The sequence below is a fragment of the Pseudozyma hubeiensis genome, assembly GCF_000403515.1.
Source record: "Pseudozyma hubeiensis SY62 DNA, scaffold: PHS68, whole genome shotgun sequence".
NCBI lineage: Eukaryota > Fungi > Basidiomycota > Ustilaginomycetes > Ustilaginales > Ustilaginaceae > Pseudozyma > Pseudozyma hubeiensis.
This window is the reverse complement of record NW_012133850.1, coordinates 20642-41211: the sequence shown is the minus strand read 5'-3', so window position 1 is coordinate 41211 and position 20570 is coordinate 20642. Positions and strand designations below refer to the sequence as shown.

The 20570-nt window shown below is 57.9% G+C and overlaps 12 protein-coding genes across 12 annotated transcripts; 6 read left to right on the top strand and 6 right to left on the bottom strand.

Moving 5' to 3' along the window:
* Positions 1-482: 482 nt before the first annotated feature.
* On the top strand, positions 483-1024 carry PHSY_006887 (hypothetical protein; the record flags this gene model as incomplete). The annotated part of the gene is made up of 2 exons (XM_012337483.1): positions 483-586; positions 784-1024. The coding sequence occupies 2 exons, from the start codon at positions 483-485 to the stop codon at positions 1022-1024; spliced, it is 345 nt and encodes a 114-aa protein (XP_012192873.1).
* Positions 1025-1545: 521 nt separating this feature from the next.
* Positions 1546-4548, bottom strand: PHSY_006886 (ATP-NAD kinase; the record flags this gene model as incomplete). The annotated part of the gene is made up of 1 exon (XM_012337482.1): positions 1546-4548. The coding sequence occupies one exon, from the start codon at positions 4546-4548 to the stop codon at positions 1546-1548; it is 3003 nt and encodes a 1000-aa protein (XP_012192872.1).
* A 249-nt stretch (positions 4549-4797) lies between these two features.
* PHSY_006885 (kynurenine/alpha-aminoadipate aminotransferase) lies at positions 4798-5109 on the top strand (the record flags this gene model as incomplete). The annotated part of the gene is made up of 1 exon (XM_012337481.1): positions 4798-5109. The coding sequence occupies one exon, from the start codon at positions 4798-4800 to the stop codon at positions 5107-5109; it is 312 nt and encodes a 103-aa protein (XP_012192871.1).
* A 273-nt stretch (positions 5110-5382) lies between these two features.
* Positions 5383-5724, bottom strand: PHSY_006884 (hypothetical protein; the record flags this gene model as incomplete). Its single annotated transcript, XM_012337480.1, has 1 exon — positions 5383-5724. One exon carries the CDS (start codon positions 5722-5724, stop codon positions 5383-5385), a length of 342 nt encoding a protein of 113 aa, XP_012192870.1.
* A 226-nt stretch (positions 5725-5950) lies between these two features.
* On the top strand, positions 5951-7666 carry PHSY_006883 (hypothetical protein; the record flags this gene model as incomplete). The annotated part of the gene is made up of 1 exon (XM_012337479.1): positions 5951-7666. One exon carries the CDS (start codon positions 5951-5953, stop codon positions 7664-7666), a length of 1716 nt encoding a protein of 571 aa, XP_012192869.1.
* Positions 7667-7797: 131 nt separating this feature from the next.
* Positions 7798-8682, bottom strand: PHSY_006882 (pyrroline-5-carboxylate reductase; the record flags this gene model as incomplete). The annotated part of the gene is made up of 1 exon (XM_012337478.1): positions 7798-8682. The coding sequence occupies one exon, from the start codon at positions 8680-8682 to the stop codon at positions 7798-7800; it is 885 nt and encodes a 294-aa protein (XP_012192868.1).
* A 1270-nt stretch (positions 8683-9952) lies between these two features.
* Positions 9953-11200, bottom strand: PHSY_006881 (hypothetical protein; the record flags this gene model as incomplete). The annotated part of the gene is made up of 1 exon (XM_012337477.1): positions 9953-11200. One exon carries the CDS (start codon positions 11198-11200, stop codon positions 9953-9955), a length of 1248 nt encoding a protein of 415 aa, XP_012192867.1.
* A 91-nt stretch (positions 11201-11291) lies between these two features.
* PHSY_006880 (hypothetical protein) lies at positions 11292-11609 on the top strand (the record flags this gene model as incomplete). Its single annotated transcript, XM_012337476.1, has 1 exon — positions 11292-11609. One exon carries the CDS (start codon positions 11292-11294, stop codon positions 11607-11609), a length of 318 nt encoding a protein of 105 aa, XP_012192866.1.
* Positions 11610-11893: 284 nt separating this feature from the next.
* PHSY_006879 (hypothetical protein) lies at positions 11894-12244 on the top strand (the record flags this gene model as incomplete). The annotated part of the gene is made up of 1 exon (XM_012337475.1): positions 11894-12244. One exon carries the CDS (start codon positions 11894-11896, stop codon positions 12242-12244), a length of 351 nt encoding a protein of 116 aa, XP_012192865.1.
* A 488-nt stretch (positions 12245-12732) lies between these two features.
* Positions 12733-13860, bottom strand: PHSY_006878 (hypothetical protein; the record flags this gene model as incomplete). Its single annotated transcript, XM_012337474.1, has 1 exon — positions 12733-13860. The coding sequence occupies one exon, from the start codon at positions 13858-13860 to the stop codon at positions 12733-12735; it is 1128 nt and encodes a 375-aa protein (XP_012192864.1).
* An 884-nt stretch (positions 13861-14744) lies between these two features.
* PHSY_006877 (hypothetical protein) lies at positions 14745-15290 on the bottom strand (the record flags this gene model as incomplete). Its single annotated transcript, XM_012337473.1, has 1 exon — positions 14745-15290. The coding sequence occupies one exon, from the start codon at positions 15288-15290 to the stop codon at positions 14745-14747; it is 546 nt and encodes a 181-aa protein (XP_012192863.1).
* A 1104-nt stretch (positions 15291-16394) lies between these two features.
* Positions 16395-20504, top strand: PHSY_006876 (hypothetical protein; the record flags this gene model as incomplete). The annotated part of the gene is made up of 1 exon (XM_012337472.1): positions 16395-20504. The coding sequence occupies one exon, from the start codon at positions 16395-16397 to the stop codon at positions 20502-20504; it is 4110 nt and encodes a 1369-aa protein (XP_012192862.1).
* Between the last annotated feature and the right edge of the window lie 66 nt (positions 20505-20570).

Below are 20570 nucleotides of genomic sequence, written 5' to 3'. Positions count from 1 at the left end.
AAGTCAATGAGATCGAGTGGCGAATCTGTTCGCCTCTTTCCGTCAGATGACCCTAGAGGCTAGAAGCCAAGTTCGAATTCATTTCACCGACGCCGGTGGGCGACGTCGCGGTGACTCGCGAACCGCATCGACGGTCCGGCATTCGGGCTCATGCTCCTGATCAGGAGATTCTTGAGGCTTCTCTGCTCGCATTCGACGATCGCGCCTTCTGGCAACGATCCGGAGATGTGGAACCGGTCTTCAGCAGCAAAGCTTTCGAGACACGGAAACAGCCGAAGTAGATCATTGGGTGAGCATCCGACGGCTCGCACCAAATTCGCAAAGTCAGCCTGTGACTGCGAAACCATGCCACAGCTTGGCAGTGCCCGGAGGGGAAATTCTTGGTTCCCTGCTTGTTTGAGTTTGAGAGGGCTGGTTGGGACAGGATCGGTCTTTGAAGATCCTAGCCTGGCGTAAAGTGTTCCGCCCGCGAGCTGTAACCGATGCAGCGGGTTGACGATCCTGATCGTCGCAGCAGGCGAGACCAATTGTGGAATGATAAGCGCCTGCTTTCGAAATCCACGTCGTCATCCACTCGTTCATCAAGGTGACGTTTTCCCGATACAATCAGCAAATAGGTGTGCGTCCCGAGCAGAGGGCAAGAAACAGGCATCGGAGCCTAGATTTGCAACCGAGACAGCTCTTTCGCTGGCGGAGATTACTGCCAAACAAATGAATTAAGATATTCGGGCAAATCCATTCGAAGTCTTTTCTTGTGTCAGATCTGGCTGACCCTCTCAGCAGACACGCACGCATTTCTCCGGAATCTCGTGCTCCAGGTCTGTTGGAGCATTCCGCGGGGCAGGAATGTGTGCGTCGGTGGCTGCTGCTGCACAGGAGAATAGTATGTCGAGAGAATGAACGGCCAATACGATCCCTCGACAGCCCTCTACTCTCATTCCATCGATATGACGCTTTGCAAATCACTCAATCGGTCGGTCGGATCATGGAGACATGCCGATGCGCATTGGTCCCGGTCACCTAGGAAGTGCGATAAAAGCGGAGAGCCAAATTCTTGGTCCCGCCGACTACAGATGTCGAAGCAAGAGGGCCAAAGTCCGACGGTTCAGGGTCCACCTCGTTCGTTAATGTTTTAGCCCACTGCAGCGAGCCGGTGGCGATTCGGCACAATCTAATGTCCTTGGCGTGGGTATCCTGAGAGCCCGTGCCGTTGTGCGTGTCGCCGACAAAGGAGCTCTTCTCTTCGCTGTCCTTGGCCGGTCGCGTATAACTATTTCGGCAGCGAGAGGGTTTCCGACCGTTGCGCCGCCAGCCCTCTGCGCGCGCCGCCTCTGTCGCCTTCCTGCCTCGTCAATTGCAGCTACTTGAACTGAGAACTTCGCCACTAGCTTCGCTATGCCGCCGGTAAGTATCAGGCAAGCCGTTCGGCTGTTCACAGAAACGGGCATCGTTGCACCTCAACGCATTCGTCCGGCGGAGTGGGGCCGGCATCTTTTCGTGATGGGCAAACAAGAGCGTCCAAAGACACGTGTAAGTATGAAGTCGTCAATGTCCTGCTCCAGTCGTCGAATCCGAATCGCTCTCATCTTCGCCGTACACTACGAGCGCTGTACCTCCTGTGCTGTTTGCCGTTCGCTCGAAGCGATCTGACGTCTGCTCTGAGCCTCTCCCACCTTCGCTCTGTCCAGTCGACCCACTGCGGATGCCCTGCGGAGTCTTGTCCCGAGACATTGCGGAGGAAGGCGTCATCGGCTTTGATTGCTTGCTTCTGCTGCGGTCGCTGTTGGTGGCGCGAGACGCTTGCGATGACCGTTCGGAGCCAGCTTCAGTTCGGTTCGGAGACGTGATGGTCGATGACGACGTCTGGCTTCCACCATCGAGACGGAAGTCGGCGCTGAGCAGGTGCCGCTCGCTGATGGCCTTTGGCGGCAGAGGCGGTCCCTGGAGACCGAAACGGTCTGGACTGCTTAGAAGCGAGCGTGAATGAGATGAAGCCGTCGATGGCTGGTCACCACTTGCCTGTGCTTCGCTCGACTTGGAGTTGAAGGCGTTGGTAATCGAAGTCAGCCGAGGCAAGGAGCTGCTCAACAGCGATGGACCGCTGCTGCGTCGTGACCCCCCATTGATGTGTCGAGGCGTGCTTTGGCCCGATCGCCTGCGTACGTGAGCATGACCATCGCCGTGCGAGTTGGGACTGTTGCTGCGGGTCACTGTGGTGCTCGTATCATCGATGTCGAACTTTTCCGCGTCTTCCTCCTCCTCGTCACCCCGCTTGGCATCGCCGTCCTCGTCACTGCTGTCGTCGTCATCGTCGTCGTCATCACTGTCGTCCTGTTCGCCTCCGCGGCTGTGCTTAGCGAACATCTTGCCTGAAGAAGCCTTGGATGTGGCGTCCTTGCCCTTCTCATTCGAATCGGCTTCGGCACCTTCCTCCACCACGACAAACGACTTTTGCCTCTGCCTTTCGTTCCACTTGAGCGTGCGCGAGATGCTTGAGAACCAATCGGTTGACTGGTTCTCTGCGCACACTGTGGGGAACGGGTAGCGACTTGCTGTCACTTTGATGTGATCGCCCTGTTTCAACTCGACGCGACCACGTCCGTCGAAACTAGCCCACGCTGTGCTCCTCGAATTGTACGGCACAGCGATGCGCAGCTCCATGCTATCTGGCAACAGCATTGGACGGAACGACAATGTGTGCGGGCAGATGGGCGTGATGAGGATGGCGGGGATCTCAGGGTGAACAAGACTTCCGCCCGCCGAGAGCGAATAGGCGGTGGAGCCGGTGGGCGTCGAGATGCAAAGACCGTCTGCTTGCGCTGTGGTCATGTGATGCTCATCACCGAACACCTCGAGCAAGCTAACGTAAGGGCTTGGACCTCGATCGACGACGAGATCGTTCAAGACCTCAAACGTCTCTACGGGTCGGGTGCTGAAGCACATGATCTCCTTGTCACGGCACTTTTTACCGCCCCGACCCTTCCTGCTCGACTTCTTCTCCATCGATGGCAGCACCACCTCATCGTCAGGACGCAGATCGGAGCGCCGTTGGTGCGATTGGTCGGGATTAGGCGACTCAATGGCATCCCAGCCGCAGTTTTTGACCGAATTGAGGATGATCTCGCCAGTTTTGCCAGACTTGATGGCTTGACGACGGTGTCGATCGGCCGAGCTTGACGATGGTAGCGTGGCGCGGTAGACGGTGGCTGTGAAGCGCATGCGCAGGTTGACGCGGATGCCGTCGTCGAGCGCCGACTTCATGACGTCTTTGTACGCCTTGAAGTCGAAATTGGTCAAGAATCCAAGCGACCCGAGAGCGAATGGGAGGACGGGAGGCACGATGCGTTGGAAGAGCCACGAACAGAAGAGCACGGTGCCGTCACCGCCGAGGGTGGCGACGAAGTCGAACAGGTGAGGCGAGCGTGAGCACATGTCCGAGTTCCAAAAGCGCAGCTGATTGCCGCCGTCCGACCTGTTGAAGGTGCCGTTATTGTCGGATACTGACGCGGCGGAGGACGAGAAGGAAGCAGAAAGACTAGGTGTTCGCTTGGGCGGTCTCGAGTCAAAGAGCTGAGGGTAGTCTCTGCGGATGCCGTCGGCATCGAAGCGCTTGGATTGACGAAGCTGCGAATCAACGTAGACAATGAGACCGGTGGCCTTGCCGTTGCGTGGTGTTGTCATGAGCCAGATGGCGAGTTCACGGGTCAGCTTGATGAGGTGATTGTCTCTGGCCTTTGTGATGATCATAACGGACTGGATGGTAGACTTGACCCTGGCACGTCCAAGCTGCTTGCTCATCTCTCGCACACCCACCGCTGTCTCTGCGAGCTGACGTGTAAGCGAGCGCACCTTGTCAGAATCGTCTTCGTCGGTCGAGTAGGAGTACGACGAGCCATAGGATGAGCTTCGATCCGAGAGAGGCTGATCGGCGGTGTTGTCGGCATCCCGATCATCGTCGTCGTCGCCATCGTCATCGTCCGAGCTGGTGCGGATCCGAACTCGAGCAGACGTGCGGTCTGCGCCCCGTCTGGCGCGCGTCGAGGGTGAGTCTGAGTTGGAGAGATTGTCTGAGTCTATCGCTCCCTGCTTTCTGCCGGCGGATGCGGAGCTGGATGTAGACGGAGATGCTGCAGCTGCACCTACAGCCGCAGGTTCTGCCGGTTGGAATCGGGGTGACGCATCATTGTCGGCAGAAGCAGCGTCGCTCTGCGAGTTCCCCCGCGCAAGTTTGGAGCGGTGCGCGCGCTGCCGACTGAATTGACGGCGTTGCTTCTTGAGACTCTCTCCGAGCGCTACGCCCCTGTCGAGGTACGAGTGAACGAAGCATGGCGAGTTGAGGGAAGCAGGAGATTGATCGGCAGGGTGGCTGTGCGGCAACGACGAGAGATCGTGCACTTTGGCGTGGGTCTTGTTGATCGGCGGACCTGCTCCGTCCTCGGTCAAGCTGGCGGCGGCCGCGTCGGTAGCGTCGCGAAGCTGGTCCGCTTGCGAGTTGCTTGAGCTGAGCGGCTCGGACCGGGTGAGTCCCGATGTCGGATTGGTCGCCATGCCTGGGTTGAGCAAACTTGGCTGGGCCGTGTGATGTGATGTCGGATGACCCGATGAATTCGGAGTAGCCGACATATTGGTCGTGTCGATCGAGGGGGAAATGTATCCTGCGCGGCCGGTGCTCTACAGGCGGGCCAGAGGGCGCGACTCCCGCCAAACCTCGACAGTGAAGTAGATGGTGTGATGTTGTATGTCCGCTGATGGAAGCCAAGCGTGACTTCGCAACAGCCGACTGAAAGTTGATAGATGATGCACATAACCTCCTCGTACCGCTCCACGGAGTCCAGTCAGCAAATGCGTCTGCCTGCTGCTCGAAATTTTCCGGTTGTGCCGTTCAAGAAGCCCGGCATTTTTACCGCTTCACTGTCCAGGAAGCTGAGCACGATCCAGATCCAACGCACGTTCCAGCTGGCCATGCTGCCGATACCCACTCTCTCTTTATTTTCCTCACTAGAAGCGATCCCACCTTACACTCACTCGGGACGCATCAACTACGGCGTCATTTGTCCCTTGCCATCTTCGACTGACGCTGCGAACGAATGTGATGGAATCGATTCTTGAGGCCCGCTGGGGCTGTGACTTGTTCGGCGATCTAACATTGGACTTTCGGCCTGCCGCGATGGCTCGGCGACGGGACACGACCTGCATCCAGCGAATCTTCCGAGACCAACCACCGTCTTGCAGGCGACATTGTATAGTAGACATGGATCAATGGTGCACACAAGGATGACTTGGTGCGAGGATTGTCTTTTCTCCGCGTCGTAACCTCCTACCTTCATCGCAACCAGGCCCGCAACACTTCCAGGGACTCGACGCTGGTATCATCTGTGACTTTCAATTCGGTTTCCAAAGGACCCTGACACCAACAGCTCGGTCTCGCGCAAAAAGCCACGCGCTCGATTTCCGCTGAAAGATTTGAGCTTCTTTTCGGAACGTCCTGCAGGTGACTGTCTTCTGGCCGACTGTCTGTTTCTGGAAGAAGTTGCACCGACGAGGTCTTGGAACCTTGTACAATCCCACCATCATCTCGACCTTGTCCTTCATCCAGCCACGCTCCCCAAATCCGCCTTTCGTCGCGTTTCGCTGCACCTGTGGGGTCGCTGGCGAACCTTTCGAGCCGAACCGGAGCTGCTTTGCGCTTCGGCTTCCGACAGCGCTCAGCGTTTCATTTTCCATGTCTCTTCCGCCTTCACATACCAGCCCCCGCCGCGCTCCGACCGCTTCGGGTAAGAAGCATTACCGAGCCAAGTCCGTCACTCGCTCTTCGGTCGATCTCGACAACTCCGAGACCGGTGCCCTTCTGCTTGCTCCCAACGGACTCGCTTCGGAGGCCGACGAACATACCGGCTATCCACCGGCCGGTGCTGCAGGCGTTCCAACACGAGCGTGGTCGACGAGAAGGATGCCGCTCGGATCAAGGCGACTCGCCCTTATCCTTTTCGGCTTCGTGGCATTGATCGTCCTCTTTGGAAGGAGGGACTCGAGGGACGCTGTGGTGGGTTACGTCAACGACAAGGCTGGTCAGGTCGGACAAGCTGTGCAGCATGCGCCATGGAAGGCCAAGCCGGATCAAGACAGCAATCACGCTGTAGGCTTCCCCGTCAGCCCTTCTCCGCCATCGACAACACCCGCCAAGGCCCCTGTCACGGGCACTAGCGCCGACATCGTGCGTGAGAAGCCCGCGCTGCACCCGGATCCCAGCAAGACGACCCGCTGCGATGGCACAGGGCCTCGGCCCGTGGACCACAAAGGCCAGCCGAGGCCGCTGGTGCAGTACGCTCTCATGATCGATGCGGGTAGTACCGGCAGTCGTATACACGTGTACCGCTTCAACTACTGTTCGGACTCCCCGGAGCTAGAAGACGAGTACTTTGAGATGCTTAAAGGTGGTCTCAGCAATTACGGCACCAATCCAGCTGCTGCTGCCGATTCGCTGAGGCCGTTGCTCTCCTCAGCGCTGAAGCGCGTGCCGCACGCACTGCGAAAGTGCACGCCGGTTGCAGTCAAGGCCACTGCTGGTCTGCGTCTGCTGCCCGGCAAGCAGGCGGAGGACGTGATCAAGGCGGTGCGACACATGCTCGAACTCGAATTCCCTTTCCCCATCGCAGACGGCAAGAACGCCGACGGGTCGAAAAGCACCAAAGGTGTCGAAATCATGGACGGCAAGGACGAAGGGGTCTTTGCATGGATCACCGTCAACTATCTGCTGAACCGAATTGGCTCCTCGTCGGCTGACAAGCTCGAGACGGCTGCGGTGATGGATCTTGGTGGTGGCTCCACTCAGATCGTATTCCAACCGACCTTCCCCTCGGCGCTGCAAGGCATGCAACCAGGCGAGCACGTCTACCAGCTCAACGCGTTTGGCACCAAACCCTACACGCTCTATCAGAACTCCTACCTGGGATATGGACTGATGCAGGCGCGAATGTCGATCAACTCGCTCGCCGCCTTCACGTACAGCCTTGCGCATCCGAACGCCGTGCTCACCGGCTCGGCGCACGACGGAGCGCAAGGCTCCCTCGAATGGTCCACGCTACGACCGGAAACCACACGCATCCCTTCGCCCTGCTTCACGAACGGTCGCACCAAGGCGGTGCTCATTTCGCAACCGGGTCAAAAGACGCACGCCAACGTGACGATGATCGGCACCGATGGCGGCTTCCACGCGTGTCGACGGCTGGTTGAAGTCATGATGGACAAGGATGCTGTATGCACTTCGCGTCCGTGCTCATTCGGCGGCGTCTACCAGCCTTCGCTGATGGAGACGTTCAGAACGGCCCCGATCATGGCCCTGTCTTACTTCTACGATCGACTCGAGCCGCTCGGCCTCGGACCCAAATTCAAGATCAAGGACCTGGAAGCGGTGGCGCAGCGTGCATGCGCTTACACGAAGAGCGACACACAAGGCTTCGACGCCAAAGCGATCGCCGAGCTGGAGGACAGGCCCGAGACGTGTCTGGATCTCAGCTTCATGCATGGACTGCTCAGCCTGGGGTACGAGTTGGGTGGGGAGAGGGAGGTGAGCATCGCCAAGAAGCTGGGAGGCACGGAGTTGGGTTGGTGTTTGGGTGCGCAGCTGGCCGTGTTGGATGAAGATGGGTTGCTGTGCAAGGCTTGAGGTAGCGGAACACAGTCACGACGGGTTCACGATGTTCCGGAGCAAATCTTTTAGACGCTGTTTGCAAACTGATCCTGTATTGAACTGTCTGTCTGTGAGTTACCACCTTGCTGAGTGCGTGAGTTCCTGCTTCACTTCTTGTTCTGACCCAGACCACTCGCGTGTTCAGCAGCAGCCTGGATCGTCCTTGCAACAGTGCTCCTAACCTTGCCATCTTCCAAATTCAACAAGCCTGCGATGGTGCAGCCACCTGGAGTGGTGACGGAGTCCTTGATAGCGGCGGGGTGCATTCCGGACTGCATGACCATTCTCGCAGCACCTTGCATTGTTTGAGCTGCCAACTCGAGGGCTTCCTGTCTGGGGAGGCCCATCATTACACCGCCGTCGGCCATGGCTTCGAGGAAGACGCAGGCGAAAGCGGGGCCGGAGCCGGCTAGGGCGGTGCAGGCGTCAAAGTGTTTTTCGTCCAAGAATCTGCACCGGCCGACGGCGGAGAAAATGCTGAGGAGGATGTTACGATCTAGCTCGGAGTTAGGGAGGGTGGAAGGGAGGGGGGTGAGGATGGTCATTCCTTCGCGAATTTTGCAGGGGGTGTTTGGCATTGCTCGGACGACTTTCGTCGAAGGAGTCACCCATTCCAGCATCTGGGAGATGCGTAGACCTGCACAGATGGAAATGACGAGTTTGCCGGAAAGCGCTTCCTTCATACCAGGTTCGGCGATGATGTCTTGCACCATCTGAGGTTTGCAACCGAGCAAGATGACGTCGGCCGACTGTGCGGCGTGCACGTTTTGGCCAGAGTGGATCTCGATATCGGGATATGCGGAAAAGGTTTTCTTCAGTCGACGCACGGACTCGATTCGGTTGACGGTGGCGATGTATCGTGTGGGAAGTTCGGTGAGATCGTCCCCCATGGAGGAGTCCTGCAGGGAGGAGACGGAGGATGCCATCGAGGAGGCGATGGCTTGTTGAGATCGTTGAGAGTCGAGCACGCCAGACAGGATGGCTACTCCCATGGTGCCGCACCCGATCACGGCTAGTGTGTATCCCGGCATCGTTGTTGGATCTTGTCGAGGGTGGGATGGAAAGGTCGAGGTAGGGAACGATGCTTTTCAAAGGCCACATTCGAGGTTGAATGCTGCCGCCAAGAGTTGCCCGCGCCTTCATGCAAGACGTGCAGGCTGAGTTCTTCTCAGGGTGCGGATAAACGCTTTCTCAAATGACTCGCCATGAGATAGCATCGGGCCCGATCCCGCACCGGGCTATTTCACTTCTTCCTTTCGCACCTCACAACCCAATGCTCCTCAACACCCCTCTCACAGACGATCATGCGATTTAGACTAGGTCGTACACTTGTACAAGATATCCATTGCACACCCTCTTCGGGCCTCTTCTTTGCAAACTCAGCCACACTTCAGAAACGCGAAAAGGCATGTACCCAGAGTGAAAGTGAAAGTGATACTCGGTGCTTGGACAGTGAAGGCCACCGAAAAACGGCCTACGCCGTGAGTAAGCATGGGATTCACTCCTGCACTTCCTCGTCCACACGAAGCGGATGAGGGGTCGGCAAAAGAGTATTGGTCTTGCACCTTTCCGTAAACCGTCTGGCCTATCATGACGCCAAAGACGGTAAATTTATAAGGTGCGTGCGGCTGGAGGGGGAGGGAGAGCTAGGGATCAAGTCGAAGATGCAGGATGAAGGGACGCAGAAGTGCTGTTGCAGTGCGAGGCCAGAGTGGCGGTTGGAGCGAGTCGAGAGGAGGGTGAGATGCGTTGCTGATGGGATCAAAGTACGCTGAGCAAGACACGGCAGGAGTCGATTCAAGGAGACTGGCGAGAGAGGTCTGCCAAGGCATGCGAGTTGGTCAGCATCAACTTCGAGCTGTTGCGACAAGTTCGGCTGCTTTGTTTCGAGATTCACTCTTGTCTATGAAGATGGTGAGGGGGAAAGGAGAAGATGTGCACAATGAATGCTTTTTTCGGAAGGAGAAAAATCTCGACGGCCCTCTCTCGACGCGTTCTTCTTGAGCCAATCACATGTCTCTGACCAGCTCTTGGTCTCGAAACAACTGGCAGTCAAGCAACGTGTGTCGATGTCAGGCTCAGTGAATACTGTTCTGAGACAGGTCAGATTGAGTTCACCTGATTCGGAAGTCATTGCTTGCGCGAGCTACATCGCATCGTAACGAGCCCATATGATACCGTCAAATCACAGGCCCTGATTTCACTCGCACCGGCGTGCAAGACCATGAATGAGAAGAATGAATTGCGCAACACAACACGCAATTACTGGTAGAACTCCATCTTCGAGTCGTCCGGCTTCTTGACAATCTGCTTCCACGCCTCCTCAAAGTCCTCCGGCATGATCACGTAACGGTTCTTGCGCACCGCCTGCAGACCAGCCGCCTGGCAGATGCTGGCAATCTCGGCGCTGGAAAGCTTATCGGGTCGTCCGACATAGTCCTCCAAATCTACTTCTGGACTGAGATTCATCTTGCCGCAGATGGTCTGGAAGATCAGTCGCTTCTCTCGACGTGACGGTGTGGGGAACTCAATCTTTCGGTCCAAACGACCGGGACGCAGCAACGCCGGATCGAGCGTGTCGGCTCGGTTGGTTGCCATGATGACCTTGACGTTGCTGCCCTGGTCGAACCCATCCATCTGGTTGAGCAGTTCGAGCAAGATACGCTGCACTTCTCGATCGGCACCCGTCTGCGCGTCGAAACGCTTGGTGGCAATGGCGTCGATCTCGTCGATGAAGATGATGGAAGGCGCGTTCTCGCGCGCCAGTCGGAAGACGTCACGCACCATCCTTGGTCCTTCGCCGAGATACTTTTGCACGAATTCGGAGCCTACGACACGGATGAAGCTGGCGGTGGTTGCGTTGGCCACCGCCTTGACCAGCATCGTCTTTCCCGTTCCTGGTGGACCGTAGAGCAACACACCGCGCGGTGGGTCGATGCCGATCTGGCGATACAGGTCGAACTGCACCAGTGGGAGCTCGACAGCTTCCCGGATCTCCTGCTTCTGAATGTCCATACCTCCGATATCCTGATACGTCTCTGTTGGCTTCTCGTCCTGCCCGAGCATGGCGATGGATGAGTCGGCCTCTGGCGGCAGCACGTCGACCAATGCATTCGAGTGGCGGTGCAATGCTACACTCGAGCTTGCCTTGAGCAGCTCGCGGTCGATTGTGGACAGGATGCGTACTACGTAGTTGGAGCCCGTGGTGGAACCGACGATGCCCGTGTGCTGATCGATAGGTTCGAGGAACTGGCCGATGACGAGAGGTACCGACTGGATACGCTTGACCTCCTCTTGCGCTCGTACGAGCTCGCGTTTCAAGTTTCTCTGCTCGTCCTTGACGTACTCTTCCATGGTGTTGAGGAACTCGAGGTGCTGCTGCAGCTTCTTGAAACGAAGATATGTGTCCTCCTCCGCCGCCATCTCCTGTCGGATGGCCGCCTTTTCAGCGGCTGCATCCTCAAGCGTAGGCTCTGTGCGCTTCAAAGATGAGATGCCGAGCTCCTCCATATTTGATAGCGGTGCGCCTGCGAAAGATGGGCCACTGTGATACGAAGTCGATGTGTACTTAAGGGCGTGAGCCGGTCACCAAGAAACCTCGATGTGTGCTCCGAAAAGCCAGAATGTGGCTGCTGATGCGACGACTTCTGACGATGTGGGGAATGCGCCCGAATTGAAAGGAGCTGGTACAGGTCCAGAGCGGGTGCGAGAGTGTTGGAGATGCTGGTGGTTGGTGATAGTTAACAGCAGCAACGAGGTGGCCAAAGCCGTGAGCGAGACGCGCAAGTGGAGCAACACAACGCAGCGCTGCAGCAGCCGTAATTCGCGGCGTGATCGAAGCGCGCCTGCCACGAAGAGACTCCACACCGGGAATCGGCTGGATCGGGAGACTCGATTTCTGATTTTCGACTCGACTTGACTAAGGAAGGGTCCTTCTCAGCCTCGTCTAGCTTTGTGCCACACAAATTGGGCTCAGTCCGATTGGGGCAGCGGCACGTTTTGACCCGGCTTTGCCAGAAGCCTCCGTGCCCAAGACCGAGAACAAGCTGTTGACACTCTGTACATCACCTCCGTTCTTCTCCGCCACCACAGCGTCTCCACGTTCCAACTACAGACACACAAGTCTCTTTCATCATGCCTCGTTCAAGTCGATCATCTGGATCCTCGCGATCTGCCCCTGCCGGTTCGCGTGGCGCACACACCATGGCTGCTCCACACCAACAGCAAAGGCAGCAACACCAGCAGCCTCCTCAAGCCTACCAGCAGCAGCAGCCCATGGCGGCACAGCAGCAGTCTCGCGGCCCTGGTCTGTTCGGACAGATGGCTTCCACCGCTGCCGGTGTTGCCGTTGGATCCACCGTGGGTCACGGTCTGTCCAACATGCTCTTCGGTGGTAGCAGCTCTGCACCCGCCGAGCAGGTCGAGCAGCCTCCTCAGGCCTACAACCAGGGTGCCTACCCCGGTCAGCAGCAAACTATGGGTGCCAACTGCGAACAGCAGAGCAAGGACTTCATCAAGTGTCTCGAGAGCAGTAAGTGCCAGAATCTGATATAGTCTTTGAAAGCTGATTGGAAAGCAGAAGACTGACTCTCCATCCTTGCGTTCGTCTTCCTCTCACATAGCAAACGATATGAACTCTTGCTCGTACTACCTCGAGCAGCTCAAGGCTTGCCAAGCTGCCGCTCGCCCCTACTAAATCCTGTCTTATGTAATCCGACCTTGTCATCAATCTTTAGCACCTTAGATCAATGTTCAACCACCGTCACCATTCAGCATCATCCCTGGCACGACACAACGCAAAACAGCAATTGCCGTTTCATCACAGTGAGACGGATGCAATTTGTGAGATGTACGAGAAGCTTCTGATACACGTGAGGATACATTACAGGCATGAGTATGAACGGATGTTGACGAAGATGCGGAACTGCTGTGCAAGATGCAAGTATGGACGAGTGGCGACGACAGGTGTGCAATGAAAAACGTAAGCGAGCTGATGGATGTCTCGAGGGAAAAGGCTCGTTGGAGATGGTGAAGGGCTTAGACTACGGATCCTCTTGGTCAAGCTGACCAAAGCTGAAGCCGTCGTCCTCGTGGCGCGGGCCGGGGTGGGCGTCCTCATCATCCTCTTCGTCGTCCGGCATGTCGTACAGACCAGCATCGTCCTGATCGCTTTCGCCACCTTCCAAAGCTGCGTCATGTTGGGGCCCTCGATCCAGGTTGCGCGCCAAGGGCCCGCCTGCACGTGTGGCCTTCGGCGGCGAGATAGAGTGAGAGGAAGAGTTCTTGCGCATCGAGCCAGAGCACGACGAGATCGACTTGCGGCCGAGTCTGTGCGCAGCACCGCTCGGCACACCTAGCGACGGCCTCTCGCGCGGCGCTGGTGTGCTCTTGAGGCGTTCGCGTTCGCGCTCGGCCAGCAGAGCAGCCGACTGGATGGCCAGAGACTGCTCGTACCCCATTGCTTGGACTTTGCGTCCGGGATGATAAGCACCAGATGACTGTGCCAGCTTCTTTTTCACGGCAACCGTATCGCGTGACCAGCCGAAGGCATCCGAAGGTGGGCTGGTGCCCAAGTGGGCTGCATCTTTGACCGACAAGCCGAGCAGAGCAGACTCGAGTTCGGCTTCTTTGGTGGGGTCTTTGAGATCGACCGATGAGATGCCATCGTTGACGTCTCTCATGGCACGAAGCGAGAGAATCACATCGCGTATGGCCTCCGTCTCGAGGCGAAGCCTGTCCTTGGTGGGACTCTGCGTAGCTTCCAGGGTCGAGAGGATGCGCTCGTTGCGATCCAGTCGCTGCTCGAGCTCAAATTCGGAACAGAGGTGTATCGGTTTCTGCACTGCGGCGGAGTTGCGTGACGTCCTCGGGATGAAGGCGAGCGCAGCTGCGCTTGTGTTGCTTGAAGTGGACAAGGCGCTGCGAAGGGCATTAGGTCCGCTGCTGCCGACGCTCGATACGCTCGAACTCGAAGTCGGCGATGTCAGAGACGCGCGCGAAACGTTTGCGGCACCGCCGAAGGCACGCTGTGTTGGCGAAGATCCCTCGGTCTTGACAAGGCTCGCAAGCCCGGAACTATCGAGCTTGACGGGCGACAGCGGTGCAGCATGGTGAGAGGCATCGCCCCTCAAAGGCTGCTTGGAGCCGATAGGGAGGACAAGTCCGTTCATGCGGGGAGCGATCCCAGGCGAGCTGGTATTATCAGCCGGATATGCAGATGGGGAAGGATGGCAGTCAATCTCTTGTCCAGCGGCATGTTCCGAACACGATCGGACGAGTTTGGTGGTACCTCCACGAGAGTTCCTTGGCAACGATCCGGCAAAAATGACAGGGCGAAGCAACACTTGAGGGGACGCAGACGTGGAGAGGGACGCTGGTCTCGAGGATCGGGATGGCTACTCTGGCGTTGTATGGCAGGACGGTCGAGGGAAAAGCTAGGACGGTTGTTGATTCGGTAGGCAAGATCCGTGACGGCGGCAGAGAGAAGCGGAGATTTCTCGTATCAAAGTCGAGCGAGTAGAGTGCTTGATGTAGCGTTAACCGCAGTGCTGTACAAGCCAAGGCGAACAGGACCCTTGCTGAGAATCTGGACTCAGATCGCTAGGTTGTCGTTGTGGAGTGTTGGAAAGGTCGAAAATCCGGTTGAATCTCAGAGCAACGGTCGAGTAGTCGAAGCCAGATTGGCTTGGCCCCCTTTTTTCCCCACACAGCGAGCACAAGGATGGTCTTGAACTCCGGGAGCCTTCCGCTCAGCAGTAGTCGCTCTGTGTTCACAGACTGGCTGCCTCCACAGCTCGGTCCCGCCGAAGCATGATCTTATCGTACTTCGACGGCGAACAAAGGGCCAAGACAGTGCAAGGGCAGTCGATCCTTTTCGGCGATCATTTTCTAGACCTCATTTTCGCCGGCTTCAATTCTCCTTTTTGGATTGAACCTGCGTCCTCACTTTGCTGAGTCGGATTCAGGGTCTTGTCACTTATCCTAGCACGGACCACTGCTCTCTTGGCGCTCACCTGCGCATTCCGTGAACACTGTAATTCACGACCTGTTCTCGTCATTCATTGATCGAGTTTGGTGCGACGATATTTTCCGATTTTCCGTTGGCTTGGTCATCCCGAGCATCCCAATCCTTCGTCGATGAAGAGGTCGAAACGAAGAGGGATGAAGCTACGGGACTAGTCAGGGCCAAACGCTTCGAGATCTTCCCTCGCCAGCTCCAAAAACGTGACGCACACATGCATAGCTCGCATCGCTTACACGCGTCGGAGAGCCCGCTTTGACCTGCCAACTCATTTCGAGACGCCTGGTCCGACTGAGTCGACGCTTCATTTATGTCTGGTGTGCCTCGAATGAAAGGCGAACGCGATGGCTGCCCCAGAACAGCGCAGCCTGTGACCTGAGCTCCGATGAGGTGCTTGCAACGTGGTACGATTGATGTCAGAGGGGCGTTTGTTAGTCGTGTGTCGGCTTCGATCGGTGTCTTGTGCTTAACCAGTCCACCGGTCTCTTCGAACAGGAAGGTCGGGGAGCCAGCCTTGCCTGCTGGACCAGTTAGTTGGACGGGCTGCCATCGTCCGATGCTCCCAGAATCGATCCGCATCTCGTGTCAAGGAGCCCTGCCTGAATTCGGAATTTCCTTGCAATTTCCCTGCTCCTCCTCCTGAGAGTGGAGCCACTCTCTGTCACCATGACCCGAGCCCAACATCGACTCAACTCCGCCCTGCTGCAGCTTAGGTTTCACCCAGATCCCAGTATTCAGTCGTGCTCTGCTGCCTCGCATTGCTTCGAGCGGCTGCAGCGAGCCAGCTTAGCGCGGCAGGTCTGCTTCTCTCGTCTCATTCGTCCGTTGCGCCTCCGCCGCACTCCCCACTCCTCAGTTCCAATTCCAGTTCCAGTTCCAGTTGCAATCCCAGAGTGCGATATTCCAGTTTCCGGTCCCAATCTCCACTCCAGGCCCACGTCCGCCTTTCCTTTATAAGCTCATTTACACACTCGAATGAGGCTTCCAACAGCTCCCTTTGCATCCTTCCAAGGCCCCGCCCCACCGTGGCCGCCCGCGCTACCAAGATTGTCGACGCATACTTCGGGGTTCTGATCGCGGTGGACACATCCCTTGAGGCATTTCCTACACCCTGACACCATCGAAAATAGCTGCCTTCGGCACCGGCAATCGCTTTTGGTCGGACTTGCCCACTCTGGTCCCTCGATCACCGGCGAAGGGCAGAGCGCACCGGGTCACCGCACCTTTCCTTTGACTCCGTCAAGCCCTGGTCTCGTTACTCGACCTCCGTTGTCCCGAAGCCTGACGCACAGTAGCTGTAGATTGACTGAAGGATTGACGCAGTCAAGGTCGGATGCTCCGAAATTAAGTTTCGTCGCGAAACGCAGCGGCGATCATCCAGGAGCACTCGAGTCGGCGCTTCTTTACGCGCGCAGCTACTGCTATCCGTGTCGCTCGACATCGATCCGATCTTTACGAGGCTTCGGACTCGCATCCTGCTTCGTCGCAGTTCACACCGAGCAGTCGCGCCACGCTCTCCATGCCTCGCCATCGTCTCGCTCGGCCGCCTCTTCCCGATCACCCTTTCCACTGCATCGTCTCGTCAGACTATCTAGGCTGCCTCGACTGAAGCGATAGCGCCAACAAACACGTACAGCACGCGCGACAGCCCGGCGCCGCTTGGCTGCCGCTGCGCTTGCAATCATGGAGGACCTCTCCGCAGATGACGACATCCTTTCGGATATCCTGCTCGATAACCTCGAGTTTGAGCCCGCCATCTCGACACACAAGATGAACCCGAATTACAGAGGTCACCGCTTTGATCGCAACGCCGTCAGTGTCATCGTCAGGAAGCGTGTCGTGATCGAGAAGGACATCACCGCCGCCATCGAGGACCTCGGCAAACTTGGCATCATCCAGAAATATCTCACCAACAAAACGCAACGCCAGATCTCAAGCTTCCACTCGCATGCGCGACGCTACCTCGAGAGCTACCTTCCTGAAAGTGGCGTCGAATTCGCTCTTACCACACGCTACAAGCGTGTGATGATGCAGAAGGCCGGCAGGGCGCCTGGTGCGGATGCAGAGGCGTCTACGTCTGCGGTCAAGCTCGAGGATGCACCCTCGTCACCTGGCAAAGACGTTGCTGAGGACAGAGGCAAGGTTCGCGCCAAAGGCAGGTCGTCACTGGATCGCGCTGCCACCAGCATCGGTGCTGCACCCGCCGCGTCGGAGAAGGCCGACCTCAGCGTGCTTGCCATGCGGACTTTCAAGCCCGGCGAGCTCATCAACTTCTGCAAGGGCGGGTTGAAAGATCTCACAAAGAGCGAAGATGACGCGCTACGCGAGGAAGCCAGCTCCTCGCGCGAGAAACGCAAAGATGCCGAATACAAAGGCGTCCTCGGCCCCGGACGCGACTTCTCCGTCATCAGATCCGCCAGAAAGGGGTGCAGCCAGCTCTTGCTGGGTCCAGCAAGGTTCGTCAATCACGACTGCAACCCAAACACAGAATTCTACCGCATGGGCGCCACAATGGTCTTCAAGGTGATCCGACCAATCCATCGCAACGAGGAGATCACCACCTTCTACGGTGAGAACTACTTCGAATGGGGCAATTCCGAATGCATGTGCGCCACGTGCGAGTCTCGAGGAACCGGCGCATTCTCAGATCCATCCGTGCCACCACCAGTCGAGCCCACCGAGCACTCCGAGGCCGTTGAGGTCAAGCTGGAGGAGGCCTCAGCAACCGGCACACCGAATGAGACGAACGGTCGCCGCCAATCACGGCGTGCTAGCCGTCCAACAGGAACCTCTTCATCGGCGCTTCCATCCCCCTCTCCAACACCTTCCTTGACACCATCCCTGACAACGTTGCCGGGTGAAGAAGCTCCCAAGGACAAAAAGTCGAAGCGCGATTTCCTCGCGGACCTCAAGCTCGCCGAGCACGGTCCATCAGACGACCGTTCAGATCCCTGGGCCGAAGGAGCCGGGCCCATGTGCCGATGTCTCACGTGCGGAGCTACCTTTTGGGCCCCAGAGAAGTGGTGGACGCCGGACGAATGCCCACGCTGCGAGCGTCACTACAAGATCTTTAAAGCAGACTGGCCAGGTCGTGTTCCGACCGAGGGCGCTTTGCAACGCAAAGCTGGGGTCAAGCGCAGGACAAGTTCCGAGATGATCTCAGAACATATCGCAAGCATTGCCTCACCCGCACGCAACGGTAAAGAGCGTTCGGTCACACCCACCGATGCCAAGGCTAGCGTCACTCCCAAGGCGCAAAAGAAAGCGCGGCTAAGCAAACCCGCCGGAGGCAGTGCCACACCTGGCGATAGCACCAGTTCGCTGGCGACATCCACCGTCGCGACGCCGACAGGCAAGTCCACCAAGGTCGCAAATCCGAGCACATCGACATCTGCAGGATCTGCTAAACTTTCCGATCGCCCGGCGAAGGGTGTCGAAGGAAAGAGTGGCAAGCAAGAGCGTAAGGATGAAGCTTTGGTCGCCCGAGCTCTCGCAACACCACCCATCCGAGGCTCGGCAACATCTGAAGCCACCTACGACCTGGATTCGGATGGTTCTGACCTGACGCCAGAGCCCGAGTCTGAGCTTGGTGATGCTGCAAAGACAGAAGATCAAGAAGACGATGACGATCATGGACCCCGGCCCGTTTCTGCTGCTGGCCGATCGCAGCCTGACCAAACGGATCGCTCATCGTCGAGCTCGAGTCCCGGGCCGCCCGGTCCCAAGATGCTGGGCAAAAATGCAAAGACCGACGTCCTGGCTCAATACTGGGGTGCTGTGGAAGGCGATCGCCGCGCCCGCAGAAAGGCGCCCATCAACCCCGGTCCGACCTTGCTGGCTGCGCGACGGTCCTCTCAGGACCTCACGCAAAAGCCCGCAGAGCGTCGCTCCAGCTTCCGCGAGACCAGCGCTGACGAGCACAGCACCCCGAAATTGAAGCGGCGCCTCGTCGCAGAGTCCGCATCCGACGTCGAAGACGCACCATCGCATCAACCGCCTGCGGCACGCCCCCTTCCTGTCGTAGCAGCGTCCAAGCATCGCAAGACATCCAGCATGAATGACGCATCCTTCGCGCAGATTCGAGCGCAGTCAGAGATCCGTCAGTCACCAGATCGATCGACGCCGTCTTCCGCAGTCAGTGTGGCCTCACCGGCTCCTCTTGCCAAGACGGCACCATCGGCGTCCGCGCCACCACCCAAGACGTCGGCGGGCAGCATGCCCGGTCTAGCTACATCGGGTGTCGAGCGAACGTCAGAGTCTAATCTAGCTCTATTCTGGTCAGCTGGTGTGGGAGGAACGCGGAATCGACGTCAGGCGCAGAGAGAGCCGCAGATGGTGCTCGTACCGGCAGTGCCTGCGAAGCGATCGAGGAACGTCTCCGAGTCGAGTAGAAGCCGGACGCCCGAAGTCAAGAAGCCACGCGGCACGTCCAGATCCCGCATCAGCAATGGAGACGACGAACACAGTGGCAGAGAACGAAGCGCACGATCTCGATCTGTGGCTGCGTCGGACGACGGGTCCATGGAGACGAGTCGGGAAAGCAGTGATGACGAAGATCGTGAAGGCGGCGAGCCGCCAGTAAGGCCTTACATGTTTTCAGCGATCAGCAAGGTGCTGCAGTCAAAGGAAGGTGCCGAGGCTACAGGCGCCGTAGACTCCAAAGGACCGCTCTTGCCTTCCGCGCAACTGTTCCGGCCTCCCGGCATGATTCGTCCCGACCTCGCAGCAGCAGCGGCTCGTTCCAATTCACCACTCGCCGGGCCTCCACGTGGCGCACCTGGCCAGCCCATGCGCAAGAACCTCCGCTGGGGCAGCGGGAAGTCCTCGATGAGCCGCCCGATGGGCCCGAATGGAAGCCCGCTTGGTCGACCTCCCAGTCTCAACGGCAGTCCTGTAAGCCTGCCCCCGCCGCGATCCGAGGACGACATCAAAATGCAGCTGCCTCGCACAGAGGGCCCACTTCGGATCGGACAGGAGGCAGTCGCGTCTTCTGGCCTGCCCAAGCCGCCCATTAACCGTCTGGACGCATCTCCGCTTGAGCCAAGTCTTCGCCAACCGGCTGCGGACCGCGACCAGGTCTCAACCCAGTCAAGTGCCGCAACTGAACCAGCCACTCTAGGCCAGCCGATCGCATCAATTAAGACGGAGGCCGTTCCGATGGCAGTGTCGAACACTGTGACGCAGAGTGAGGCCCCTGAGACGCCGCCCGTCGTTCTTCCACAAGCGCCTGGGGTGGGTATAGCGACAAACGGAGGCACGCCTGGCATGTCGCCATCAGCAGGCGATGTGCCCGCCTTATCCGCCGTGCCCGCTGCGCCTGCAACCGCGATCGAAGAAGAAATCACTCCGGTCAAGATTGCAGCGCAAGAAGCGAGTTCGAGTCAGGACCAGAGCGATTCACAGCAGAGGCGCACTTCTGGTCGAGCACGTAGAGCGCCCGAGATGGCAGCGGGCCAGATTCCTTACAAGGGAAGTCTGGTCAAGCTGGCTGCTCAACGAGCCAAGGGCGCTAAGGCTGGGCAGCCGGGACCACATTCGCCCTTGTCGGCGGGGACCGCTTCGCCAGACTATCGGCAATCAAGTCCAATGACGCCCAGCCGACGCGTTTCCACCGCAGACGCATCGGCAGACACTAGTCATGCGCTTGACGGTCCCACTAGGAACGGCAAGCATGACATTGATCTTGCAACAGGTGTCGACAAGGACGTCGCCATGGCCGACGTCGTCGCGGCTCGTCGGATCAGCACAGGCGCTTCAGGTGCTTCGGATACACCGATGGACGTTGACTCCTGAGACAAAGTCACACATTGTGACTCTCAATTTTGTATTTCTGTATTTCTACAAGACGGGGTTTTTCAT